The 20,682-nt window shown below is 43.8% G+C and overlaps 1 protein-coding gene across 1 annotated transcript in view; it reads left to right on the forward strand.

Annotated features, from left to right (window-relative positions):
• The window catches only part of NR5A2 (nuclear receptor subfamily 5 group A member 2), a 112,399-nt gene that overhangs the window by 56,249 nt on the left and 35,468 nt on the right, over positions 1-20,682 (forward strand). The window contains exons 4-5 of the mRNA XM_067729839.1: positions 2,311-2,430; positions 7,657-7,804. Of these exons, the coding sequence (XP_067585940.1) occupies positions 2,311-2,430; positions 7,657-7,804 (268 nt within the window). The remainder of the gene's footprint in view (positions 1-2,310; positions 2,431-7,656; positions 7,805-20,682) is intronic.

Raw genomic sequence — 20,682 nt, forward strand, 5'->3', positions numbered from 1 at the left:
CACCTGTGTTGGTGAGCGTTCTCCCCAGGAGAGTAATTTCCACAAGGTACGGACTGCTTCTACCTTGTTCACCATTATACCCCAGACCCAGCACTTAGACTCAACATTAAATGGCTCTGAACATCTATTCACTTAATGAGTGAAATTCTTTTGGTCAGAACAAATCCTTTCTGACGGAGATGTTTGGGGATGTCTTTTCCTGATCACAGAGCCTGACTGTAGCTTCAATCTCTGCAGTTACCTTTTTTCCTTCTCAACAGGATCAATGTGGTCTTCCAACTGGGAGCCTTGTGTTTGGCATTGTTTCTTCATTAGTGTATTGTTTCACACTTTATTCATTCCATCCTCAAGACAAAAACTATCTCTTGTATTTTTAGGTGGGAAGATGAGGCTTAGAGAACTAAATGGCTTGGCCAAGCTCTCAGAGCTGGAAAGTGCACAATTGTACCTCGAACCCTTGCTTTAGTCTAAGTTCAGTACTGTCTTGTTTTCTAGACTCATGGAAATAGTCATCCCTAAGCTCCTATCACTGGTAATATATGAGTGGAAACTTCCTAAGAATCACCCAACCGTCCAGAATCTCATTAAATATCTGCTTAAAGATGAATTTGTTATAAGTGGGTTAAGTTAATTCAGTTTAGAAAATTCTAACACCTCTTTTTCTTTTTTTAAAAAATATGGGTATAGTTGATTTACAATATTGTGTTAGTTTCAGGTATACAGCAAAGTAATTCAGTTATATATATATTTTTTTTCAGATTACTTTCCATTATAGGTTATTACAAGATACTGAATATTGATTGTTCCCTGTGTTATTACAGTAAATCCTTGTTGCCTGTCTATTTTATTTAGTGTATATTTGTTAGTCCCGTACTCCTAATTTATCCCCACAACTCTCTGCTTCCCTTTTGGTAACCATAAGTTTGTTTCTTATGTCTGTGAGTCTGTCACCTCTCCATGTAATTTGGAGACATCCTAGAGCTTGAGAGAGAGAAAGAGAATCCTCTAGGTGTACCAGTTAATAGGTCTCTGAGACCATATTTTCTCATAATGTAAATTGAAGAAAATGATGCTGGTTCTGCTAACTCCACAGGCAGGTTCTCTGAATTAAATCTAAAACAATATGCAAAACTCTTCAAAACTGTTACCTGACATCTAAATGTCAGGTGTTGTTGGTATCAATGTGTGATGTATTGGGGCACGCCAAGATCTTTGGCTGGTACGTATTACGAAATGAAAAGAAACTGTCAGAAATAGCCATGGAAATGGACCAATATGCCCTCCACGTTTGACCGTGGATACGTGGCCTGTACCTGAAATGGGTATGTTACTGTCATTAAAGAATGCGGTCCCCTGGCGGGGGGGGGGGGGGGGGGGGGGCGACACCATGTGGATAAAATACTCACCGTGATGCAGCCCTCTTCATTTTACTCCCCACTGCCATCCTGTAAGGGGGGTACTGTGCTCGGCCCATTTTTCAGATGTGGAAACTGAAGTGTAGGGGGTTTGTGGGAAAATTGTCGAAATCATAAAGCAAGTGCAGGTGGACATCGAGACCAAGCGTGGTGATTGTTCTAGTCCAAGTCTAACACAGCTTGGACTTTGGGTGAACACTGATGACAAACAACGGCCGTGTGCCTCTAAATTCAAGTCATTTGGGCTGTCCTGCCGATTGCCTCTCGTATAAATCCTCACAGTTGCTAATATCCATATCCTATTTCAGCTTGGGCTCAATGTATTAACCTCTACACAAGCCTGGGCTATTTGGGGTCATTCTTTTTATTTTTGGGGGGCCTCTCACTGCTGTGGCCTCTCCCGTTGCGGAAGCACAGGCTCCGGACGCGCAGGCCCAGCGGCCATGGCTCACGGGCCCAGCCGCTCCGCGGCACGTGGGATCCTCCCGGACTGGGGCACGAACCCGCGTCCCCTGCATCGGTAGGCGGACTCCCAACCACTGCGCCACCAGGGAAGCTCTATTTGGGGTCATTCTAATGGGGTCCACTGAGGACCGTCTGAGGCGCCTGGACCTCCCACAAGCAAATGCTAATAGATCTAATGATAGACCCATCTAATAGAGTACCTTTTCCTAGCAGCTCATTGATTATAAATATTTAGTTGAAGTATTTATATGTGGCCTAAAAAGTATTTGTCCAAATGAAAAGAATGATTTTCAGGAGGAAGGATGGAAATTCTGAGCATCTGTGCTTTGGTGGTCCTTCCTTGCTTATAGTGGGTTCCCAGGTAAAAAATCATGCAAAAAAAAAAAAAAATACTGAGTTACAGTGTCATTTTTTTCTATTTCTTTTACAGGTTGATGACCAAATGAAGCTGCTTCAGAACTGCTGGAGTGAGCTCTTAATTCTCGACCACATTTACCGACAAGTGGTTCACGGAAAGGAAGGCTCCATCTTTCTGGTTACTGGGCAACAGGTGAGTGTAGACACCAAAAAAAAAAGTGTCTTTTTATTAAGCACGTTCAAGATGGCAGGAATTTAAGTAGGTCAGGAGCACTTTTGTGCTTTGAAAGGGACATTGGCTGCAAATAATTTAGAAAAGCTGACTTGGTGTGCTCCGTTCCTGCTTGGGTGATTACGGTGAAACTTGTAAAAGCTGGCGTGATCACAGCCTGCCGCTTCCAGGCTTCTGGGATTGAAAGTTGTGCTTTGAAGGGTCAGAACAATTGCTAAATCAAAATTAATGGTTAGTACCTAGGGTTTTTTCCTCAAGCTTCTGCATGAATCTGCCACACTTGTTTGTCTGCCTTTTAAAAAAAACCCTTAGAAATGGTGGAATCCTCGCTAATTTGGAATCATGTTGGTGGAAGAGACCGATTCATAGATCAATCATCTAAATATTTGGCCTAACGGCAAGCAAGTGAGAAGGGAAGGGAGTGTTAGTGTTAGTTAGTAAGAACCAGTCATTATTGAAAAGGAAGGTGGAAAGAGGAAATGACAGCGAGGTCCTGTGCTCCTTTCGGAATAGATATTTGTTCAGTCAACAAATATTTACTGAACATCCTACAGGGTCCAGCCATTACGGAGCTTAACACTGTCACAGGAGAAACTGACAATAATCAATAATCCTAATAAATGTTAGAGGTCAAAGTGCTATTGAATTTTTTTTAAAAAGGAACTGTTGTGTAAAGGAGAATCAACGTACATCTGTGGTTGTGTTGCTGAGTGACCCTTGGGTTGCAGTGTTAATAGGACTGGTTGGTTGAGCCTTATTGAGAAGGTGAGATTTGAGCAAAGGAGCTCAGGCTCCGGACGCGCAGGCTCAGTGGCCATGGCTCACGGGCCCAGCCGCTCCGCGGCATCGGGGATCTTCCCGGACCGGGGCACGAACCCGCGTCCCCTGCATCGGCAGGCGGACTCTCAACCACTGCGCCACCAGGGAAGCCCTGTCCCTCCCATTTCTTAGCCCCCGTTTTATAACTGGTGTGTTATTAAAATGGATGCAAGGAAGGCAGAGATCTGTTTACTCCATTGGGCTGTTCCAGGCATGCGTTGAACGGTGCTTCGGGACTCGGGACTCGGGCACTGTGATCTTCTACATCGGCCATAAATGTTTATGTGCTGTGAAACCCCAGCAGTGCATATTTGAAAATGAAAGGCTGTCTCCACATCATTTGCTGAATTATAAATAAACCACATGTTCCCAAACAAATTCAAGGAAAGCATTCTTTCGGAGTTTTTGCGGATTGGATCGGTCTCATCACTGTCTGGTCTGTGCTTTCTGCACTATTCATGAGAGAGGCTTTCCAGAATCAAGCCTCAGTGGGCTGACTTCCTGATCTCGGGAATTTTTGTTGAGTCTTCTCATCCCGTGGCTCAGGTCTTTGGGAGAAGTGTACCCATTTTCAGAGTTTGAATCACGGGTCTGACTCCCAACCCCCTCCCTCCGGAACCCGACTGGGAGCTGCATTAGAAGAACAAGACTCAGCCCACAAATTAATTTGATTTCATCCTCCGAGTTCCAGAAATCAAATGGGTTTGTGTCATTATTTCGCAGAGCACTTCCGTTCCTGCTCTTTGGAGATGCTCCTTATTTCGTGTTTCATTTTGCCTTAAGTGCTGCCCCTGGGTAAAAGGTAATTACCATGGAAAAAGTAGAGAAAGTGCATTTCTTTCTCTGGTTTTCCAAACCAAGAACAGTCAAGGAGTAGATGGCATTTCTGGTCGTTAGTATCAATTATTGCGACTTTGCGTTTTGCCAACACCACGGAATTTCTTACTTAACCCTTAAGTTAGCTATGTTAGTTCTGTCTTTCAGTCTGGCTTCTATAAGTGTACATTAAATAACCTCGTTGAGCCAAAAGGAAGTCATGATTATCAGTGACGTTAAGCACTGCCAAATCAATTCCAAATATTGAGCATTTTATCACTATGACGAGAATTCGTTTCTATCCAGTATTTTAAAAATACACGCACACAAGACATATGGCTGTATGTGTACATATAAAACAACAGTGGAGGATTTTGGTGTGCCATCACATTTCAGTATTTGCATATTGTAGCTAATTAACAGCCGCTGTAAGATTTTCCTAAGGGAAAGGACTCCCGGCACCTTATTCATTACCTTCTATTATTGTGTATCGTATTAAAAAGACAGGCATCTTACAACATACAAGTCATCAAAAATTGCAGCTATTAGAACTAAAAGTAATTTAGCTACAACTGTTGCTACCTTCATGATGAGCGAAATTTATCCGAAGGGGATATCCGCTTATAGTATTTCTTCAATATCTCTGTTGAATTGAATGGCACAAAGATTCCACGTAAGAGAGCGATAAATTAATTTTACTAAGTACATAAAAGACAAGGCCAGCTGCTCCTGAAATGAGGGCAAACTCCGCATTCGACAATGAAAATATAATTATGTTTGTAATAAAATGTCAGGAAGTTGCCGATCTGGGCGCTGTTTCAGGAATAGAACACTGCCCCTCCTTCAGAGCCACGCAATTTGATAAATTATCCTTGAAAGAAATGTCATCAGAGCCCCCATTTCATAAGCATGTTTGGGCTTTCAAATTAGCGTGTAAATAAATGTATAGCAATGAAGTTGTTGGCGTCACAATTGATTTCCTGAAGTCCTCCTCACTAAGTACAGAATCCTGTGAAACCATTTCAGTCCCTTTCCATTAGAGCGTGTTATTTTCCAAGTATGCAGTTCTAATAGTTGAACTTATTTCGTACCTGTTCAAGTTACACACATAGCAAATTTTAATTAACCCATATTTTTTAAAAAATTAATAATTTAGAGTCCTTTCAGTTACAATGTACTACATTTGCAACTGTGAAGGTCTAGTATTTGAACTTACTGCCTACCTGTTAGAACCACAGACATAGCAAAATTGAATGAACCCCATGTTAATAATAAAAAATCAATTAACACCAACATATTTCTGGCTTATTTTAGTAGTACACCTTCCTGGTTTAGGGATCCACTAGTGATTTTTATGAAAATGTGTTACGTACATGGACTTACCTGGCGGTCCAGTGGTTAGGACTCCACGCTTCCACGACAGGGGGTGCAGGTTTGATCCCTGGTCCGGGAACTGAGATCCCGCGTGCCACACGCTGCAGCCAAAAAAAAAAAAAAAAAAAAAAAAATGTTATGTACATTCTAAGCTACACCAACGATGCTCTCAGCAATTGATTCCAAGCTTAAGTTGGCAGTGTTGTCCCAACTACTCTCATTTCTTGATAACAATGGAAGTGGGTGTCACCTTACTGTTATCCATCTCAAGTGCCTCACTGAGAGATGGGGGCATGAAAGATGGACCCTTCTTGTGACTACCCAAGGCTCTTGCTTCGTCAGTGGCTTCACCGGCCCACACCCTCTCCTGTCTTGTCCCAGGTTTCCTCTACCTCTGGCCCTGTCTGCCATTCCCAATTCTACCCCAGTTGCCCCTATAGGATTCATATTACTATCATGTGGAGTAGTTAGACCGTGTACGGTTTCTAAGGGACTCAGAGCTCAGCCACCTCTGTTAAGTAAGAAGAACATCCTTGGAGTAGAAAGTTCTCCTGTAAGAGAGCTGGTACAGTGATGGTTGGGACATCCCTGGGAGTGCCAGGCAGGTGACCCTCACGTGGTCCGTGACATCCTCTGCTTCCGGCTCATGGTTCAGGCTGCCTGTGTGCTGGCCCTTCCTTTCACACAATCTGCAACAGAAACCACAGGCGCACTTAGGACAGTTGATGTTTGAATTTAGTGGGGAGATGCGGGCACCTGGACCAGGCGAGTAGGACAGTGCGGTGGTGATGCGGGGGCCTCCCCAGGACACGTACAGACTGGAGCTTTTTCACGTGCAGTTGATGCTCTATAAACTGATTGACACCTCTGGGGGGGCCGTCTTTCCACTGACTCATAATTTTTCTCACTCTCAAAAAAAGGTTTCTGTACACTCAGTATTCTCAAGTTAAAGCTGAAAATTCAACTCATCATATTTACACAATAAAAAAAAAATCCATCCTTCCTTGTTTTTAATTGCAAATTCTCCTCAAGGGACTCATTCTCCTGCTTAGGAGGCAGCCCTGTGCCTTCTCCTAGAGAAGCAAGTGCAGTCAATTATGGTAATGAAATGTCAATAAATATAAAAATTTAATACAGTCTGCTCCGGGTGAGTGGCAGATGAGGGCTTGCCTCCCAGACAAATTTGCTGCCGCTGCAAATATTAAATGCACCTAAAAGAGTATCTGGTTGCCTGAGAGCTCGCCAGTAAAAGAAAAAAAAGAAAAAAAAAGGATGGGAGCGTCAGGTACCAACTGGGCTTTCCCATTATGCTGTAATTGCAGCCGCAGAGCCAGTTCTGCCATTGATAGCCACCCCTACATTTTAACTTATTATTGTAAATTGAACTTTCAGTGTCCCCGTGAATAATCTGAGACGGATGCATTGCAGCCCCTTTTTTTGTTTGTTTGTTTCAATGAAGAGGAAAATACACCTTTTTTGTTGTCTGAATCAAGAAATTATTCTTCTCATAAATAAGATCACTGCTGTCATTAGAGAGAAATGTATTGACAATCATAGGCAAGTAGCTAGTCTTTGTAGCTTTTGAGGAAACAGCAAATCAAAGAGTAATCTAAATGTGATTCTCTCATCCTCCGTAAGCATGCAGTCTTGAGCAATGATTACTTTAAAATGAAGTCTCTTAATAAAATTAGAAACATATCTCTGCCTTCACTTGCCTCGTTAATCAACTTCATGTGCATATAGAATGCCACCCTGGATTCACTTCTTATGGACAGTATATTTTTCTCTAAACTTACTCATGAGCTAACAATTTTCATCTTAGGTGATGACGCCACTTCGCAGTAGGAAAAAAGATAAAGGTATCTGCGTGTACCATTGGGGCAGTCAAGACCTGCTTCCTACAAGGCTTATCAAAATGATTAGATGGATCAGGATGGTTATGATACAGTTTATAATAATAGAATGTGTCTCAAACTGTTTTCGTGGGGAAAGTCCCCTGTGTTATGAATCTATACTGCAACCTGATTTTACCCACAGTGCTTAAAAGTCTCAAGGGAAATATACATGTATACATATTTTTAATATATGTGTATAGACATATATCCATTTTAACGTAAATAATAAATAAATATAGAATTTCCGGTTCTGAAAACCCCCTAAACTGATCCTGTGTTGCAGGTGGACTATTCCATCATAGCCTCACAAGCGGGGGCCACACTCAACAACCTCATGAGTCACGCACAGGAGCTGGTGGCAAAGCTTCGTTCTCTACAGTTTGACCAACGAGAGTTCGTGTGTCTGAAATTCTTGGTGCTCTTTAGTTTAGGTAAGGAATCCTTTCCTCATAAAAATGACTAAATGATACTGACCTTCAAGTGTCTTGAGGTCCATCCGTGTTTTTGTTCTTGCAAGATAATGACCTTCTTTTCTAATCGTGAAATCTTCCAGCTCAGTTATGTTTTCCTGTGTGTGTTCCTGGCCGAGTCGTAGCCCTGTAGTGGGTGGTGTGGTGTACGGGGAAGGAGTTGTGACTGGAGTCCTGAGTGTTCTTCCCTGATGGGTATGATGAGTGGGTGACGCCACGACAGAGGGTGAGGAAAGACGCAAGGTGTCACATTTTGGCCACCTTTCTGCTGTTGGTCGTTTCTCTGCACCCTTTGTTTCAGCGTGCAAGCTACTGCTGTTTTTGTTCTTGTAAAATATGGTTGCTCATTAAAAACCTGTTTCCTAAATCTCTATCAGGATTAACTAGAGAATGTTTATAACCAGGTGCACCACTCTGCAAGCATAAAAGATGACGGTTGTCAGGGGGAAAGGATGCTTCTTTAGGAAAGCTTTGGAGAAAAAAGATAACTAAGCAAGACAGATTAGCTAAATCAAGGCTCCCAGTGAGTCAGTTGAGAAAAATCACCACTGCTTGGAATAAAAAAAGGATTAAGGAGATGGATTTTTGTCGACTTCAAAGGAACAGAGTTTTCTGCCTGTCCCATACTTGATTTCTGTATTTTGTTGGCTTAATAAAGCCAACTTAAATAAACTTCTTTGCCAAGTCCGTTTATTACTTATTGGCAGACAGCTGAGGGGGGCAACTCCCCCTGAATGAAAAAAATGCAGAAATCAGATTTACCAACATATGTTTTTTCTTTAGTCTTCAGTTATAAGATAGTTGTGAATTCATATCCTTAGAAATAAAACAATAAAACATACTGCAAAGTAAAACAGATGTGTCTACACTCCAAATTTGGTACTTTCATTTTAAAATGCCTCTTGACAGCACTGCACAACTGTTGCTAATAAAGGGATAGTTTGAAGTAATAGAACCAGAGTTAATTTTTCACATGTAGTCAACATTTAAAAGGAAAGGAACATTTTCATATTTTGGAAAATGTGATAAATATAGCAAAAAGAAATGTTACTGAAAATTTAAAAAGACAACAGAATTTCATAGATGTAGTGTTCAAAGGTTTACCATGCCAGCACTGGGTCCTGTATGGTTTCTGTATTAACCACAAGAAATAGGAAAGTTCGATTTAACTAAGTCTACGTGTTTTACTCAAGAACAGTTTTTTAAAAAATCAAGAGGAAGATAGCATAGGCCTGCTTGCTGTCATCTCACAAATTATTCTGGTTTATGGCAAGATCTTCGTCTTTTCAACTCGTACATTTGATCAGTAATTAAATGAAAAGTGTGGTAATGTGTGTGTAAGAAATCTTACAGCGTCTTGTTGATAAAATATTTAAAGAGATTCATCTCACTTCAGTGGTATTTTAAATTAGTTGAAGAACTGCATGACATTGGAAGATGTAGAGATTAACCATCAGCCGTGTTTAGCTTTCACCCCTTTTATCGTTCCTTCATTATTTTTCAAAATTATTATATCTCTGCCAAACACTAGGGATGGGTAGTCAGGATGGGGTTGGGGTGTTCCTGAAGTGCTCTGAGCACTCGAACCTCACAGATCATCTTCCTGAACAGTTGGGTCGTGTGTTTACCAGAACCTCAACCACACAGAACTCTCTGGTTTAATAAGGGTGTTAACTGTTTCAGGATCCTGGGCACCAGGGAATAACTAGTTGAATGTCCCTTAAAACTATGTCTGTTTGTTGTTTAAGGAGGAAAGGACAGCATGGCTTTCCGATCGATCAGAGGTAAATCAGGTTTGGCCAAGAGTTTATTTTTTATTATTATTTTTTCGCGGTACGCGGGCCTCTCACTGTTGCGGCCTCTACCGTTGCGGAGCACAGGCTCCGGACGCGCAGGCCCAGCGGCCATGGCTCACGGGCCCAGCCGCTCCGCAGCATGTGGGATCTTCCCGGACCGGGGCACGAACCCGTGTCCCCTGCATCGGCAGGCGGACTCTCAACCACTTCGCCACCAGGGAAGCCCAAAGAGTTTATTTTTAAAGAAGCAAGAATAAAGTAACTGGCAGTAAAGTTCAGGTAGTTTCCAATTTGTGAATGGAAAGCTTTTCTCCCCCATAGAAACAATGAATAATCAATCTTTGGGGGACAAGAACTTCATTGAGGGATGTGGATAATTAACCTTTGGGTACCCAGGCCAGCCTCCAAAAGCCTGTTTTACCTGTGATGGGAGTGAAATCATACCAGGACCTCCCTCGAGAGCTGAGCCTGTGCCCCTGAGTCTGAAACCTGCTGTGTTCTGATCCCAGCCCAGCCTTGAGCCTCTGGGATCCTGGAGGAAAACGAGGCTTCTGTGGACTGATCCAAGGCCAGGGGCTGTGTGGGGAGAGACCGTGTGCTCTTGGTGAAAGGTGAAGCAGGGTTTCCTGATGGACGTGGTGAGACAGTAGGTGTGAGTGCGTGCAGGTACAGTCTCCTAAGCCTCATGGATGCCTGGGGCAAAAGCACGGAGGCAAGAGGTCAAGATGAGTTCAAGGTCTCGGGACTCTTGGGAGACCAGTATGGCTTGAGGGAAACGGCAGATGTGCTGGAGAGGCAGGTGACAGACACTCCGCAGTTACTGAGCACTTCCTGTGAACAGCCACCGAGATACGGCTGTGACCAAAACTGGGTACCACGGTCTTCATCCTGCAAAAAATCTAGCCAGACGGCAGGATTCTTTAAAGGGGGATGAAGTGCGTCGCTGAAGTTGATTTGCCTTCCTGGTAGTCGTGTGGGAAAGGGACTAGAAACTGTGTTCCGAGTGGCTTTAACGCCCTTGGAGACAGGAGTGAGATGGGGTGTGGACACGTTACAGGGTGCAGACCATGGGATGTGATGGGGTTCGGAGGAAACAGCTGGGATGCGTCTCAGGGTCCTGGGTGCTTCAACCAGAATAGGAAACTCTATAGGAACGGCAGCTGATTAGTTGAGGTCCAACCACCTTCCTTCCAAAATTCATCCTTCACTGAAGCTGGGTCCTGATTTCATGAAAAGCTTAATGACAGGACTAAAGTAAAAAGTACAGTTGACCAAAATTCTTCCACTCTGCTGCCTGATTTTTTTCCTCCTCAAATAGTATCCGTGAGCAGACATCAATTGGGTAAGCTGGTTGAAAAAAAAGGGAAAAAAGTGAAAAATGCCCATCTCCCAGGATATTCCTCTGTGTGTGATATAGCAGACTCTGGAGGCCCAGTCTTTGTTGGTTGGAATGTTTTCTTAAAATCCTATTACTCCCCCCTCCCCCTGACCCTTCTTCTCACCTAACTGTGAGATACTTTGCATCCGTGGAGATAATTCTAAGTTGGCCAGTTAATATTGATGACCCAAGAGAGGCCAAAATAAAATTTTTGTTTATTTATTGGTTTGTACTCCCACCTTTTAAAAAGGAATCAAAGTGACTGATGAACTATGCTGTCACCAACCAGGGCAGAAATAAATCTCATAGAGGAAGAGGTGTGTGGGTGATCCCCAAATACTGTCAATATTGCATGCATTCCAAAGACCAGTAGAATTCCCATTCACTGTATCTCCTGAAAACAAATGCAGAGCTGGGAAGCAGTCACCTGGTCTTTAACTGCAGCTTCCTGAATGATGTCATTCCATGGTCAAGCCCATCAGGAATACGCATGTGGCCTAAGTGCTCAGGGCAGCAAGTGACCAGAATGTGCCGGCTAAGAGGTTACTCCGGCTTGGGATTTTCTCAGCCTTGAGGCTCCGTGGCTAGACGCTGCCGGACTCTTGTTCGATCCCAGGTGGCAGGAGAAAGTAGAGGCCTATTGCATCCTGTTTCCCCTGATGAGTGCCCTTGACTCGTGGTGAGTTATTCTCTTCTCTGGTCAGCCAGTATTTCTGAAAGCACTTTTTCATACTCAGCTGAGTTAAAGAGATTGTGGATTCTCTTTGAGAGGATTTCCCCAGCGTAAAATGTAGATTGGGGTTAGAAATTGTCCTTTATGTTTCTCTACATCCCAGATTTCTAGCACATTGCTCAGTACACCGGAGGGACGTAGGAAATGTTGCTGATAAAATAGAGGCATCAGTAGAGTTACTTAGTTTTTTTTTTTTTTTTTTTTTTTTTTGCGATACGCGGGCCTCTCACTGCTGTGGCCTCTCCCATCGTGGAGCACAGGCTCCGGACGCGCAGGCTCAGCGGCCATGGCTCACGGGCCCAGCTGCTCCGCGGCATGTGGGATCTTCCCGGACCGGGGCACGAACCCGCGTCCCCTGCATTGGCAGGCGGACTCTCAACCACTGCGCCACCAGGGAAGCCCTTAGTTTTTTTTTTAAGCAGATACTTTATTTAATGTTTATTTTATATTGGAATATAGTTAGTTGATTTCCAGGGTTGTGTTAGTTTCAGGTGTACAGCGGAGTGATTCGGTTAGATTTACTTAGTTTTAAACTCAAAGCAAAGCCTTTACCAAAGTAGCTGTGATGTGTAATGGGAAGTGGTTAAACTGCAAAGTCCTATCCAAGTGCAGGTTAGTTTCGGAGACTAGTTTTTCCAAAGAACTCTCTAACAGCTGTTTTCTTTTTTTTTTAATTGAAGTATAGTTGGTTGACAGTGTTTCAGGTATACAGCAAAGTGATTCAGTTTCGTGTGTGTGTGTGTGTGTGTGTGTGTGTGTGTGTGTGTGTGTGTATGCTTTTTTAGATTTTTGTCCATTATAGGTTATTACAAGATATTGAGTATAGTTCCCTGTGCTATACAGTAGGTCCTTCCTGGTTACCTATTTTATATATAGTAGTGCTTATATGTTAATCCCAAACTCCTAATTTATCCCTCCCCACCCCTTTCCCCGTTGGTAGCCATAAGTTTGTTTTCTCTGTCCGTGAGTCTTTTTCTGTTTTTTAAGTAAGTTCATTTGTATCATTTTTTTTTAGATTCCACATATAAGTGATATCATATGATATTTGTCTTTCTCTGTCTGATTTAACTTCACTTAGTAGGATAATCTCTAGGTCCATCCATGTTGCAAAATTACATTATTTCTATTACCAGTTTGCATTCTGCTCCTGGCCTACCCTCTGACACATAGTAGGTTTTTAAGAAGTATTTATTGCATTCATAAGTGAAAGAAAGCTTTTCCTTCCAACTTCTAGGTTAAAAAAAAAAAGTAATGGGAACTGGAAAAATTAATTTAAAAAAATGCACAAAATTTGAAGAAAGGGAGACTAGAAAATAGATGCTATAAAACGTATTAGACAATTTGACATCTTTTAATTTTAGAAAATAAGGATATGCGTTCACATTGTGAAGGGAATTCTTATAAGGAAAGTAGAGACTAAACAGAATCTTCCCCTTTGCGAATAAAATAATTAATGGAATTAAGGACCGATGATCAGTATTTAGATTCTGTTGGAATTGTGACACTCAGCAGGTCAGATATCAAAGTGAGCTGCAGAAGGAGGGAGCAGGAAGGCTTTTCTTCTGTAGTGTTAATAATAAAATACTTCAAGTGGGTAAATCATTTACTCTCTCCCTTCCATTTTGCATTTGAAATAAAAAAAACTAGGTGATTTACCCCCAACATTTTAGGCTCAGAGCCAGGTCTGGAACTAACAACCCCAAATTCCAGTCCGTGTTTTCTCTGCTACAGCACACTGTCCTCTTCAGGGACATATGAGCTCATCAATCAATATTTTTAAAAAGCTCCCTACATCCTACGGCACCATCTCTACAGACAGAATGATGTAGGGAATTGGGACCATCATCTGAGGAATATGGACCAAAAAGAAAACCAGCCTCTGCTGGGTAAAAGCAGGGAACTGCTTTACATGAATTTCCAATTTTTACTGAATATACTAAATAATTGTGAAGCTTTTTACTTCCCTTGGTTTCTAAATGTGAGTTGTTTGCATGTGTGTGTTTGTATGTCTGTATGAACTCTGGGTTCAGGATTTCAGCAAGCTTGTTGAAAGCATTTGCCTTAGAGTCTTGGTACCTCCCTCTCAGAGAGTCCCTCCTTGTGATTTTGTTGTCGCCTCTTAGGTTCGTCGTTTTCTTTGGACCACTCACTATGGCGTTAGGAAAGCGGCATGACCATAAGCTTTCATTACTTGTATGTCTACTTTCTATCTATTTGAACTCTGATGTTCAAAGGAGAAAATTAGCCAAAGTAAATAACTTCACGGTCATTGTCTGCTTCCCCTTTTGGTGGTCTTCGGCATTAAAAACCCTAAGATAGAAAAAAGAGGAACCATAGGTGTCTGGGAGGTTCAGGGCATGCAGCTCCTTGGTGGGGAGGGGAAGAATTAGTAAATTCTATCTTCAGGTACAACCTTCCGCTTTGCTAAAGGGTCCACCCTGACTCTTGCAATATGATGTTGACATTGTTAATAGTAAATAAAAGTGCACCGTGTTTTCTAGCTGGAGAATGTGGATGGTAAGTTCGTAGTCTTTGGGGTTAAGGAAATGTATTTTCAGTCATTGGTTTTCCAAAGGGCTTAGTTTTTGATAGGATAGGTATTTTTTTCTTGTTTGAATTTTGTCCAGTAATTCTTCTGCTTGGGGCTTTAAATATAGGTCTATCTTTGTTTTCTTTTCCTACATATGTCATTTCTCCTCCTGGCTTTCAAGGTCAGAACGTGGCCAAGACGCATTAAAAGAGCTCCCCACAGAGCAGAAGGCCAAGCAAAATGCCAGTAGGGAGGTGACCCGCATGTAGTCAGGGCCTCTGTGCAGAGCTTAGAATTTCCGTCACATAAGCGAACTCTCATCACTGTCAGGACCAGATTACTTATACCTGTAGATTTCAGTTGAAACGTGAAGGCTTTCTAACGGGCCAAGAATTGCAGAGCAGCTATTGCCCTCACATCTCATTAACCAGAGGCCACAGGGCTTGCAGGAATAGCAAACATTCCGTCCTTAAGTACGCACACAAAAGGCTCCTGTGTTACCGGCCTGGAGACCATAGCAGTTCAATCCTGGCCCCCTTAAGGGCGGACTCGGTTCTTTTGCTGCTGGATGAGAAAGGCCACCTTGAAGCTACCAGCACAGATGGCGCGTGCTCTCCTATAATAAGAGAAGACTTCACCCACCTTGCACACCCGCTTCCTCCCTTGCCCCTGGGTGTTTGCAGCCCTGAGGAGGGCGGCAGAGGAGGGTGTAACCTCTTTGCTAAACTGCATTCCAATTGCCAATCCCAGTCCAGAGGTCAGCACAGCATCAGTGTAAGTCCCCGCCTCCTGGGGGGAGGAAGCAGTTTTCTCAGTCTCCCCTGACGATTGGCGAGTTGTGGGGTGGTCTGGTTGTTCTGCCCTGGCTGTGCCCGGGCGTCCCGCCCTCCCCTAGCCGCCCTCCCCTAGCTGGGCATCCCTGGCAGGGGTGCACACGTGGACACAGTAGAGACACCGTGCTCCGTCCCCTGGCACCTCTAGACTAGCCTGGAAATAGCGACGAGCGCTTTTGGAGAAGGGAGTGCCAGGGGTTACGGAAGAGGCTGCTGGTTTTGCCCACCTCTCCAGAAGAGGCCCAGCAACTTGCTGGGTCTGAGGGTTTTTTTGCCATCGAACTGTGTGCCCCTGTTGAGTTGGAAGGGGTGGTGGACGGGGGCAGTGGGGGGAAGAAAACACAAATCTAAGAAAACAGGAGCAAAGGGAAACTGGAATGCCCCTTTGCTTTTTTGCAATGTTAAATCCAGTTCATGAAAGAGGTTTCCAAATCCAACAGACAGATTGGATCACAGTGATTAAACACTATGTTTGCAGTGTCTAAAGCAAAATGAACTGATCACTTTGTCAATCAGAAAAGTGTATGGACCGCTGTGGAGCAAATCCACGGCCAAGCCAGGACGCGTTTGAGGGCCCATTCCCATCCTCAGCTCACAGCCTCCCTCCAGAAGCGCTGGAAAAGCTTCTGAGGCTGGAACGCTAGCAAACATTTGTATTTGTGCATCACCATGTATATCTGAATACTGTATTAATTCCATTCTGAAACAAGCACAACCGTCCGCGTGTCATAAAACGCTGCTTACAAAGTATCTGCATAAAAGATGAAAACAGCAAAAACCAACCTTCCCGTGATGTGGTAATTGTCCTTCCTGAGGCTGGTCACAAGATTTGCTCTATTGTAGCCTTTCTATACTTCACCGTGCAAACCCTCACACGTGCACGCACACACGCACACACGCTGTCACCAACTGGCCTGCAAAGTCTAGTGATGGATACATTCCCCTCACATCTTTACCCAGGTGCATTGGTTAAATTGTTCCTCATGAAACAGATAAGCGAAAGAGAGCTCCCTGGGTTCTTCTTAGAATTAGCATTCAATCTCGGTTTTTCCCTTTCCGTATATGATACTCTAATTTAGAAAGCCACTCACTAGACACTTGTCAAATAACCACACTGATCTCCATATTAATGCCTGGCTGATATATATGTAGCAGAGGGTAATGCTGGCAGATAAGCATTTCCTAAAATTTATGTAATCATTTGAAATTCAGAAAGGATTGATTAGCATTCAAGGGATACCGCCGTTCAATATTTACACCATAGAGATTTCACAGAAGCAAATAATGGCACATAAAGTTAATGCTTGTCTTAATTAAATGCAGTGTAATAGGTGTTGTGTGGATTTTTTTTTTCTTTCAGTGAGCAAAGCAGTTTAGCAATGACCAGATATCATTCATTTTGGAGTTCTAAGTTTGAAGTGAATCGATACGTATTTACAGCCATGGAAGAAGTGATTATCATTTGTTATCTGCTGGCACAAGAATATAATTGCCCAAATAGCATTTATTTAGGCATATTTCTGAATAGCTTATACCTGAAGATATTTATTATTTTTCAGTTGTTCATACTAATATCGTCATTTTGCTAACTACTGCTATTTAGTGAGATGATTTTTCAGAGCTGTATTGGCCTAGAAAACTGGGAATAACCTACGAGGAGAGTGAATGAGAATGCTGAATGTACTACCTGATGTTTTTCCTGCCTCAGTACTGCCAGCTGCTCTGTTAAAATCCCAGAATAAAGTGGCTGTCTTAGGGACTTCTCTAGTGGTCCAGTGGTTAAGACTCTGCCCTTCCGATGCAGGGGGCGCGGGTTCAATCCCTGGTCAGGGAACTAAGATCCCACATGCCGCGCGGCCAAAAGCAGAAAGTAAAGCGGGGGCTGCCCTGGTGGTGCAGTGGTTGAGAGTCCGCCTGCCGATGCAGGGGACGCGGGTTCGTGCCCTGGTCCGGGAGGATCCCACATGCCGCGGAGCGGCTGGGCCCGTGAGCCATGGCCGCTGAGCCTGCGTGTCTGGAGCCTGTGCTCCACAACGGGAGAGGCCACAGCAGTGAGAGGCCACAGCAGTGAGAGGCCCGCGTACCGCAAAAAGAAAAAAGAAAAAAGAATAATAATAACGTAAAGCGGCTGTCCTAGCCTTGACTCAGAAGAGGTTAGCTGGTTAACGTGGTCAGTTCAGGTCCTGCATACGAGTTAGCTCCGGACCCCCCAGGCCTCAGGGTCATTCTAGAATGGAGCCAATCCGTGACTCACGGCCAAGTCATTCGTATGCCTTCTTTCTAGTTGACTGATAAAATCCAGTCTTGAGTTCTGGGTAATATTTGGTTAAGACAGACCAATTCAAGCCAGGAACCAAGAGCAAATATAAAAGATAAAGGCCTTTCATTGCTTTGAAGCATTCAATGACAAAACATACTGAGTGCCTACTATATGCAAAACCATTGCACTCGGTGGTATCTGAGCGGGCAGCACAGTCTTTCCAAAGAGAAGGAAGCGCCCCACGTGGTACAGAACTTCACCTGGACGCTGCAGACACCCTTCCAGAAAAGGCACATGCAGGACTGCACTGCCTGATGCACCTCTGAATCACTGCATATGCCACACACATGCCCGTCTCACCAGTCCTGTCTTGTCAATGAAAAGGCCTTTCTCAACCTTCCCATGGCCCGAATCTGACCTCCATCAGAGGCAGGAGGAATTGGGAAGCCGGCTGGGGGGCCCCCTCCGGGACTGCTCCCACACACCCCACACCCTGAGCTACCTGGACTTTTCACAGAAACTTCGGCCCAAGCCCTGAAAAGAACCCGCACTGTGGCCAAGTCCAACCACTTCTCCCTCCTGGATGAGGAAATTGAGCTGAACAGAGGTCAAGTGACTCGTGCGTAGTCCCACAGGGTCAAGGTCTGAACTGAAAGTTTTGGACTCCACACACAGGAAAAGAGCACAGCCGTGGATTTCAATACTGACTGAATTACCGCTGTTGCATTATTTCAAAATTAGATCAAGCTATTTCTTGGCCAAATTTCTTCACTAAATCTAAAAATGTCAGCATTGTAATGCATACAAGTAATTTCTCAGGAAAGCAAGGAATGCTCGTTGCCTTTTATTACATTCTGGGGGGCTCTGCAGCGCATGCCAGGTCCTGGGTGTCCCGGCTTTGGAAGAAGGCACCCGGCACATTCATCACACTTAGATTCCCCCAGCTTTGCCCCGGGGTCGGGGGCAGTGGGGTGGGGGGTGGGGGAGCCATCCATAAAGGCAGGAGTGTGGCCAGAGTGGCAACACTGACCTCAAATTGGACAGTTCTGCCTAGTCCCTAGAGGGGAATGAGCACATTCAAGGTGTCTGTAGTTTTGTCCTGTCTCAGTAACATATAAGCACCGATAGCACACCTGAAATAACCCTTTCTCTCTACTCTTTGTCCTAAGAGAAAATAGTGATTATATTAGTATCACTATCATCTCTGCAGGATTTTTTTTAAGGTACAGATTTTTTTTTCTCATTTTAAATTTTTTTTAAATTGTGGTAAAATAGACGTAACATGAAACCTACCATTTGAACCATTTTTGAGTGTTCGGTTCAGCGGCATGAAGTACATTCGCGTTGTTTTGTAACCATCACCGCCGTCCGTCTCTAGAATATCTTTCATTTCCTAAATTGAAACTCTGTTCCCATTGAACCAAGGGTCCTCAACCCCTGGGCTGAGGACCAAACCTCTTAGGAACCGGGCCACACACACAGCAGGAGGTGAGCGGCCGCGAGCGAGTGAAGCTTAACCTGCCCTTCCCATCGCTCACATTACCGCCTGGACCACCAACTACCCACCCCGCCGCATCCGTGGAAAAACTGTCTTCCACGAAACCCGTCCCCGGGGCCAGAAAGGTTGGGGACCGCCGCATTAAACAACTCCCCCTCCCTCTTCCCTCCAATGCTTGCTACTACCGTGTAGAACTTTTTTATTTAGAAAGTACTATTTACATATAACATAACAAGTTAGAGTCATTTTAGAACGTGGCTAGGTTCAGAGACTGTGGCTGACGTACCCAAGGCCACACAGCTCAGAGTCTGAGAGCCTATGACCCCAGCTAGGTTTTCTAATCCCAGACCTGTTGTTCTCCATCTACACCCACTGGGAAGGAAGTCTTAGGATTTGGGTCCTGACGTTGGAAGAGGGGAAGGGGGAGGCGTTCATAACCAGTTTATTACTGCCAAGGTGGGAAAGGCTGCAGGCTTGAATCCAGATACCTAGGCACCTTAGCTCTCCTGTTTCCCCATCGGTAAAATCGAAATAGTAACGTTCTCCCTAAAAGCACTATTGTGGGGGTTAAATGCAGTCATTATTATGAACTTAGCACAACACCTGGCCCATGGTACCAATAATTATTATCCAAAGCCTCTCTATTGACATTCAGCAAAAGTCATATAAGTGAAGGCCCCTTATTGGGAAATTCCTCTTCCCCGAATATAACCTCTGGTGTACAGATTCTATGAAAAAGATCTTCCGTGTGACAGCGGAAACTGCTCTCTTAATTCAGCACCGAGACATAGTTTGAAATCTTTGATCTGCTAACCCAAGGTACCATTATCACCTTTGATATTTTGAAATATGTCAGAGGAAGCGAGCTGAAGCCAGTTCCTTTTAGTTCATCTACCGTACATCCCAAATCAGACCAAAGTCACACAGTAAACAGCCGGTCCCCTTTGTAGGCTGCTGGGGCCCCGATAATGATGACATTGTAGCAATGTGGAATAGCTGGGTTGCCACCTGCTCCCTGGAGAATGTTTTCCCCAGGAAATTCTTCAGTGTTTCCCTCCCATTTTCTAGAATTATCAGTGTTCTGTAGTTAACTTTACCTAAAAAGGTTGTAAATTCTTCTTTCAAACTTATTAACACTTAATCTCTAATTCTAATGGCTAAATAGAAATCACAGCTTCCAGTATACAAAATGGAAGATTTCACTTTGAGAAAGAAAGCTATTTCTTTTGGAATGAAAATCCTGGGTAACTTCTTCCTTCCAAGGGAAGTGTTGAAATTTGAGAACTAAAACCTTTGAGAGAAATTAACTTTGTTCTTTAATGACCATATTTTAAAATAATAGGATGCTTTATTAATAACAATTACTAATAGTTATTCTAATATTATCAGATACCCCCCCACCCCGAGTATTGCTGGCTTCGAAATCAAGACACTCAGTGGAGTGGGAAAAATGAAAACATGAACTTGCGCATGTTTTAAAATATTTTTGGTTCAGAGTCCTGGGTTCTCCCACCTGGAAGCAGGATGGGTTGGGGCAGGGGTGGGGGGGAGCCCTAGCTGATGGCTGCAGCATCCCTCACGATGTGAGTCCCCCTGGAGCTTCTGCTCCCTCGACTGTAAAACACGGACATCAGGGGGTGTCGGGTATTTGTGTGTGGGTCACCCTTCACATCTCGGATCAAAATCACCTTCTCTGCCAAGTCTTCTTTCTCTCACTTCACGGACAGATCCACAGTTCTTCCTCTGAATTCCTGTTGCTTCTTTCAGAAATCTCCACCTACCACAGTATGTTGTCATTGTGTTGTATGCCG

Source organism: Pseudorca crassidens, chromosome 2 (genome assembly GCF_039906515.1).
Source record: "Pseudorca crassidens isolate mPseCra1 chromosome 2, mPseCra1.hap1, whole genome shotgun sequence".
Taxonomy (NCBI): Eukaryota; Metazoa; Chordata; class Mammalia; order Artiodactyla; family Delphinidae; genus Pseudorca; species Pseudorca crassidens.